This window comes from Propithecus coquereli, unplaced genomic scaffold (assembly GCF_000956105.1).
Source record: "Propithecus coquereli isolate 6110/MARCELLA unplaced genomic scaffold, Pcoq_1.0 Scaffold212, whole genome shotgun sequence".
NCBI lineage: Eukaryota > Metazoa > Chordata > Mammalia > Primates > Indriidae > Propithecus > Propithecus coquereli.
Window position 1 is genome coordinate 4,748,779 of NW_012146301.1, and position 8,447 is coordinate 4,757,225.

Consider the following 8,447-nt stretch of genomic DNA (forward strand, 5'->3'; position numbering starts at 1 on the left):
AACCATTTTCTTCATCATAGTTACGAAGTCTTCCTCCTCCTATGTAATGGAAGTATTCATCCACATCCTTTGTTATGTGACTTTGCAGTGCCTCCAGTAGGCAGAGTATATGTCTTCACCCTATTGACTTTTGGCTTGGCTGTGTGACTTGTTTTAACCAATGGAATACACAAAGACATTCCAATGTGTGACTTCTGAGCTGAGGCACAAGGCAAATTTCCAGAAGCTCTCTTGAACTTTTACCCTCAACCATGAGAAAAACATGCTTCAGGTAGTTTTGCATTTTCAGCCTGGGTCCCAAAGTGAAGACACATGGAACAGATCTGAACCCAAAACTAAATTCTGGAGTCTAGACTAGTTCAGCCAAAATCTAAATAACAGGTTACCCAAAGATCCATAAGCACAAAATACTGTAAGCCACTGAAATTTTGGGGCTGTTACGTAGCATTTCTACAAATTGTAAGAGATCTTATATTGTTCAGGATATAATCAACAATTAGGATCTCCATTACTGACCCATTTTTCCCTATTAACATTTATTTGTTTGTTCATTCGTTCAATAGGTAACAATAACATGGTTCAGAGTTCAAAAGGTACCAAGAATATACAGTGAAAAAGTCTCATTCATTCCACTTTTGCCTTGCCATCATTACATCCCTTCTCCAAAGGTAACCAACACTACCTGCTTCTTTTGTATCTTTCCAGATAATACTGTACTTACATTATTTTCACGTGTGTAGGTATAGCTATAAGATAAGTTCCTGGAATAGGAATCACTGTCAAGGGTCTGTTCATAGTTTTTTTAAAGAATACATTTTTTTTTTCATAGACCTTCCTGGGTGAAAAATACATTTCATTGTTCAATAGGTAATATATGCACATAGTAGAAAATTTTAAAAGAACAAAAAGATAAATAGAGAAGTTGCCTCACACTCTCCCCCTCCACCACCACCAAGTTCCTATCCCTTCCCAGAAGCAACCACTGTGACCAGTTTATTACGTATCTTTCCATATCTGTGTGTGTTTGTAGAATTCTCTTATTTGAACCTGGAGAGTATCAGTCCTGGGGCAAAAGTTCTGGGAGTTGAGTGGGAGAAGGAGGATAAAGGATTTCAGGCTTCAGTGTCCCTTGTTTCATAAATGTAGCTATGCTTTGGGTCCCCCAATTCAAAGCTCCTGTTTTATTTTTTCAAGAGAATAAGCCTCTATTCTGTCTTCTAACAGGGAAAGGCAGTTACCCAACAGTGGGAAATGGGGAAGGGGATCTAGATATCTAACTGCTTCTCCAATAGATTTCACCTAAGTCATCTTTATTTAAGTTCCACACACTCACCCCCAGCACCACCACCATCTTCATTCCAAGGCCCAAAGGTGTCCAGTGCTGCTGGTTTCCATACATTTTGAAGATTCTGTGGTTTATACAGAATTGTTCCACAGCACTCCTCACTTCTGGTTTGGAAGTTAAGGTTTATTAAGATATGCTTTCCAGAGCCCACTATTTATTTGATTGCCAGTGTTCTTTTCTCATCCTCTCCATCATTCAGGGGTGGGGAACCTGCAGCCTCAAGCCCACATGTGGCCCTCCAGATCCCCAAGTGTGGCCCTTCAAGTGAATCTATACTTCACAGAACAAATCCCTTTATTAAAAGGGGTGCAGCAGAGAAAAATGAACCTTTCTTGCCTCCTTTGGTGCTTATAATTAGAACAATCTGTAATTTTAGTGAGACTTCAAGAGGCAGTCAAATAAGATGCATGTACTCAAGCACCCTCCTGCTAGAATGCTCTACTACTCTCTAACAACATAGTTTTTGGTGTTTTTTAAGGAAAACTCTACTCCCCTCCAGACTTCACGACAAACAGTTTGTTCTTCACAACTCGTGCACATGTTCTAGACTACTTCAGAAACACGGAAATTGTCCCATAATATAATCTCAAAATAACATGCTCTAAGACTGTTGGGTTTTCATCTCTGCTCTGGATTCAGATAGAGCAGGGTTTGAAGCCTGGCTCAGCCACAATGCCTGCAACTGCAAATGGAGAAAATAACAACCTTCTAGAGATGTTGTGGCCATTAAATAAGGTATGTGCTGTATTTAATATCATGTCCCTACATCGTGAGCATTCAAAAAATGATTTTTATGACTACCACTTATATTCAGAATGTAATAAGTGATCATATTCCACGCTGAAGGCTCAAAATGCCATAAGCACTTCAACTTTCAGTTTAAAAACGTTTGTGCATTATCTGTTATATCTACTGCGTTACGTTGGCTGTCACGGGGCAAACAAAAACGTTAAGAGTTCAAGTCTTCCGGGGGTCGGGTCAACAATACACAGCAAGCAATACAAGGGTAAAAATTCAAAACGCGGTCTCACAGGAGTCTGGGGTTCAACGGCACTTGGAATTGTATTTATTCACTCAACAAACGCGTGTGTGCCGGGGCTGGGCCGTGGGCCATCCCGGGGTCGACCCCTCAAATCTCCGAGGCTGCTTCGCTCCAGTCACCGGGACTGGCCAGCGTGGTCAGTGTTGGCCCGGTTCGGCTCTCCCCGTCCGTACGGACCCCACACTCCGCCTCCTTCTCGGCAAAGCGGACGAAGCCCCCACCAGCTGCTCCCGCGGGCACCGAACTGACACCGAACGCCTCCCGGCTCCGGCCAACAGCCCCTCAGGAGAGACGCCGCGAGCCCCAAACGCCTCAGGCGGGCCAGCCGGGCGCGCTCCCACTCCCCAAAGAAGCCAGCCCTCACCTGGCGGCGTCAACCGCCACAGCTGCACTTACCGGGGGAGGCGAAAGTGGCCGTGGACACCTAACCGCCCTCACTCCCTTCGGGGTGCAAACTAGCACACTCGAAGCAACCGCCTCACCCGCCCTCGCCAGCGCGGTCCGTTCCGGCGCACGCGCGCGCTGGCCGAGCCGCGGGGCACGCTGGGAGCGGGAGTTTTTCCGCCCGCCGGCGCCGACGCCGGCAAGCTGTTGAGCGAGAGCGGCAGATCCCGTGGGAGGGCGAGGGGTGGGCCGCCGCCGCTCCCCAGTTTGCGGAGCACTGAAAAGCCAACTCTAGTCTCTGTCTCGCTCCAAGCTTGCTCCCCTGGGGACCCTTCCCTATCCCAGCCACTCAGTCTCACGGTCGCTCGGGTCAAAAGACGCGCGATCAACTCTGACTAGTCTTTCTCTCATACCCTACAATCGATTCGTCAATCCTGTTGGCTCTACTTTTAAATATATGCAGAATCCATCCACTTCTCACACTTCTACCAGACTGGGCCAATCCCCACCATCATCTGGGCTGGGATTATTGAAAGTCGCCTACGTGGCGCCTTCTTACACCCTTGTCCCAGCTCTCGGCTATGTCAGCGACACAGTAGCCACGTGGGTCCTGCGGAGATGTAAACCCCTCCACTCGGAACCTTCCACCGGCGGCCCCTCTTGCCCATCCTCGAAGCCAAAGGCCTCTCACTGTCCTGCAGAACTGTATCTGATCTGTCCCCCAGCTTCCCTCTCCATGGGGCTCCTTCCCGGCTCCGTCACCTCAGGCAGCCTGGCCTCCTTGCTGTCCTCACAGTCCACCAGGCAGGCCCTCACGACTGGGCTTTTGTCCTGGCTGTTTTCTTTCGGAGAGATCGCAGTGGTCCGCAGCATCTCGTTGGGGTGGTCAGTCACATGTCATCTTCTCGGTGAGGCTTTCCCTAATCACCTCCCCACACTTCCTAGCCTTCTTCCCTGGTCACCTGACACACTGTAGATGTGGCTGTGGCTCCTCACGGGACTGTTCACTCCCCCACGAAGACAGGGTTGTTTTCGGTGTTTTTGTTTGTTGGTTTTAACCGTAAATCTCCTGCGTATGAATAATGCCTGGCAAATATTTCTTGAATGAATGAACCTTCTCCAAGCCCAGTACGGTTAGTACCTGCCTATTTTTCTGTCAACAGGACATATAAGGAAATAAAATTCCAGAAAACCACTTATACCCTGTCATTTATCACAAGTGTTTCTTCAAATTACGAAGTTTTAATTAACACTTCTTTAATGGTCTCATTTTCTAGCTATGCTTCTTAAAACTTTATATGACATAAAATTCACTCATTTGAAGTGTACAATTCAGAGATTTCCAGTAATTTTACAACCATTTATAACCATCACCGTAATCTAATTTAATAACATTTCAATTTTTTCCCAGAAAGAAACCTGTGCCCATTTTGCAATCACTCCCTATTCCTACCCTACCACTAACATACTTTCTGTCTGTGCAGATTTGCCTTTTCTGGACATTTCATATAAATGGAGTCATGCAAAACAGGGTCTTTTGTGTCTGGATTCTTGCACTTAGAATAATGTTTTCAAGGTTCATCCATGTTGTGGCAAGCATCACTACTTTGTTCCTTCTCATAATTCATGTCTTGTTATTTCTGAATCGTATTCAGCAACTTTGTGTATCTGTTCACCAGCTGGTGGACATTTGGATTGTTTCAACTTTTTGGCTATTATGAATAATATTGCTACACCATTCAGAGACAGAAAGCAATGTGACAACAAAACAAGAGAGATTTGAAGTGCCAAGCCACTGGCTGGAAGGATGCAGGGATTGGGACCAACACAAGAAATGTAAGGAATGCAGTTCTAGAAGCCAAAAAAAGGCAAGGAAAAGTTTTCTCCTCTCAGAGATTCCAGGAGAACCAGCCTTGCCAAAACCTTGACATTTGCCCAGTGAAACTGATTTCAGGTTCTGAACTCCAGACTGTAAAAGAATACATTCATATTGTTTTTGACCACTCCGTTTGTGGTAGTCTGTCACAGCTACAATAGGAAACTAATACAAAAGCTTTACTTAGGGATCACAATTTGAATTTCATATGTTTCACATGTAATTAAATACTGTTCTTCTTTTGATTTTTTTCCAACCACTTAGCTTGCAGGCTGTACAAATACTGGTGGTGGCCCAGATTTGGCCTGTGGGCTGTAGTTGGAAATATCCTAAATTAAATATTAGCACAAATAATTCAGCTATGTATTAAAGTAATAATATATAATGACTATGGAGTTTTTATAATGTTTCACAATTAGAATGCTATTAATGTAATCCATTATGGATTAATGCAGCAAAACCAAAACAAAATAAAACATGAACATTTCAATAAATGCCTAAAAAACATTTAATGAAATATAATGCCCTTCCTATTAAAAAGCCTTAATAGGTTAGTATTAAACTGAAAATTTAATGTTTTAATAGTGATTGTTTATCATAAACTATCGCAAACATTTTACTTAACAGTAAAAAATCTGGAACATCCTTGATTACCTAATCTGAAGTAGCCACCACTATCCAACCCAGTTTCTTTCTATAATACCCTGTTTTTATTTATCACAATCCATAATTATCTTGTTTCTTTATTTTTTACTTGTTTATTTTCATTCTTTTTCCAGAATAGATAGCAACTGTTCACTGCTGTATCCGTAGAGCTTAGCACAATGTCTGGCATATCAGGTACTCAATAAATATTTGTTGAATGAATTCCCATTTGTGATGGTTAATTTTACATGTCAAGTTGGCTTGTCCATGGTCCCTAGATATGTGGTCAAACATTATTCTGTGTGTTTCTGTGAGGGTGTCTTTGGATGATGAGATTAATGTTGAAATTGGTGAACTTTGAATAAAGCAGATTACCTTCCATAATGTGAGTGAGCCTTACCCAATCAGCTGAAAAACTGAATAGAACACTCTAAGCAAAGTCAAAGGACCAAGAAGATTGGGAGCCAACATTCACAACAAACATAATAGCAAAAGATTGATGTTCGTAATACATAAAAAGTTGAAACAGATCAGTAGGAAAAATTTTTTAAATTAAAAATTTGATAAAATTACTAAAAAGTCCAAGAAAATACTAAAAATATTTAATTTCCTAAGTAATCAGAAAAATGTTTAAAAAATAATTTTTAACTCAAATTGACAAAAGTGAAAAAGATGACTAATGCCCAGTATTGTTGAATATATTGGAAAACAGTATTTTAATACTCTATTAATAGGAACATAATTTGTATAGTCTCTTCCCGTTTTGCTTGATCTATAGAAATTTAAGTTACTTATAACCTTTTGTTCAGTATTTTCACTTTGAGAAAGCTACCTCATAGTATTACCAGTATGCAGCCTTCTTTTTGAAAAAGCTGAAAATTAGAAACAATTCTTCCCACATAGTAGAAAAGATGGAGAGGGTACAGTATTATGATTTGGGTCAATGATGGACCTCTCCTCCAAGTTTATGTATCCAAGAAATTGTCTGAAAGTCTACCTGTTAACAGTGATTTTATTGAGAAGAGCGTAAGGATTGGAAAAAGTTGATACTTTTTTTTTTATTATGAGCATGTATTACTTTCGTCATTTATTTAAAATAAACTATTATTTTTTATTGTTTTATTTGCAATAATTACAAAAGTATATACAGCAACAGAAAGTATGTATACTCTTCACTCAGCTTCCCCCAATGGTAGCAATCTTGCTTAACTGTAGCATAATATGAAAACCAAAAGCTTGACAGTAGTGCAATTCAGTTCACACAGCTTACTCAGATTTCATCACAAATGCACTCATTTGCGTGTGTGTGTGTGTGCACGCACATAGCTCTATGCAGTTTTATCACATGTGTGTACATTTGTGTAACTACTACCACGATCAAGATACAGGAGTTCCTAGCACTCTGGGAGGCCCAGGTGGAAGGATTGCTTGAGGTCAGGAATTCAAGACCAGCCAGAGCAAGAGTGAGACCCCTTTTCTACTAAAAAAGAAAATAGAAAAAATTAGCTAGGAGGGGTGGTGCACACCTGTAGTCCCAAATACTTGGGAGGCTGAGGTGGGAGGATTGCTTGAGCCCAGGAGTTTGAGGTTGTAGTGAGCTATGATGATGCCACTACACTCTAGCTGAGGTGACAGAGTGAGACTCTGTCTCAAAAAAAAAAAAAAGATATAGGAGTAAGCCATCACCACAAGTATCTTTCAAGCTACTCCTTTATAGCCATGACTACCCCCTCCCCTCCCCAAAATATTTTTAAATTTTTCAAATTTTATTTATTTATTTTAGAGACAAAGTCTCTGTCACCCAGGCTGCAGTGCAGTGGTGCAATCATAGCTCACTGCAGCCTGGAACTCCTGGGCTCAAGCAATCCTCCCTCCTCAGCCTCCCAAAGTGCTAGGATCACAGGCATGAGCTGCTGCGTCCAGCCCAAAAATTTTTTTTAAAGAAAATGTAATGTAACAATGATGTATTGTTGAGTGAAAAATTAATTTGCAGAAAAAATTTTTTGGAGAGAAAAAAATTTATATACATTTATATTAGCATATGAAGCTTTTGATTCATTTTCTCATACTTTGATTCAAATGTTCAAACTGAAAGTCTGGTTCTTTAAACCAGACTTTGAAAGCTACTCACAGAAGAGATGCCGAGTTTATCATCCAACAACGGATCACACATTCCACGCTTAACAGCCAAAATCAGTCCTGACTTCCTCACTGAAATCTCAACTCTCTCCATTTAGATTTAAACAAAAGACTTACAAGACAAGCAAAGATATATTATGAATTCCATCTTGTTAGCACCTACTTTTCACTTATTTTTACCACAAGAGGCGGTGTTCCTTAGAGGAATTCCTGCTATGCTAATGTGTCACTTGAGGTCCAGGAACACATGGGCCATTTGTGGCAGTGCCATTGTGGTAGATTAAAATGGCCTCCTTCTCAGGATGAAGAAAAAAAAGAGTTGCATAATGAGAAACATATGTTCCAGAAACTTCTAGAGTTGCTATAATTTGGAAACAATTCCTAAGGCTTTATCAGTCACAAAGTGAAAGAAATAATAATTCTTTGGCCACTTCAGCTGCTGAAGTTTATACTATTAGAACAATGCAGAGATAGCCTTTTTGCTGATTAAAAATGTGTATTATGTCTTGCCTTTTGTCACTGATTTTGTGGAATTGACCTTTGGATATAGTGCATGCTAGAGTTCCAACTGTTTTTCTTCCACATATAGTTACCAAATTGTCCCAGCTCCATTCACTGAAATGTGCAATCTTTCTCCAACATCTGCTGTTCTCTATCACAGATTGAGTTTCCACATATGCATGGGTCTGGGTATGCATCACTATTCTGGTATTGTTCTATTTTTCTATCCCTACACCAATATCACATGGTCTTCAATACTAAGCTTTATAAAAAGTCTTGCTACATAGTGGGGAAAGTCTTCACAATTCATCCTTTCTCAAAAGTGATTTTTCTTAGACTTTGCAGGTCCATAATTTTTTAGAAAAAGTTTGTGAAGTTCCACAACAAAAAAGTGGCAGGAGCTATTTTGGTTAGGATTACATTGACTCTATATAGCACGTGAGAGAGAATTGACAACTTTAATGTTGATTTTGCCAATCTATAAACATATAATACCTTTCAATTTAATTTTTTTA

The 8,447-nt window shown here is 40.8% G+C and overlaps 1 protein-coding gene across 1 annotated transcript in view; it reads right to left on the minus strand.

Moving 5' to 3' along the window:
* TEX30 (testis expressed 30) overlaps positions 1-7,525 on the minus strand; it is a 13,980-nt gene extending 6,455 nt beyond the window's left edge. Inside the window, exons 1-2 of the mRNA XM_012644437.1 lie at positions 7,424-7,525; positions 2,784-2,975 (exon numbers count right to left, since the gene is read on the minus strand). Of these exons, the coding sequence (XP_012499891.1) occupies positions 2,784-2,975; positions 7,424-7,525 (294 nt within the window). The remainder of the gene's footprint in view (positions 1-2,783; positions 2,976-7,423) is intronic.
* Between the last annotated feature and the right edge of the window lie 922 nt (positions 7,526-8,447).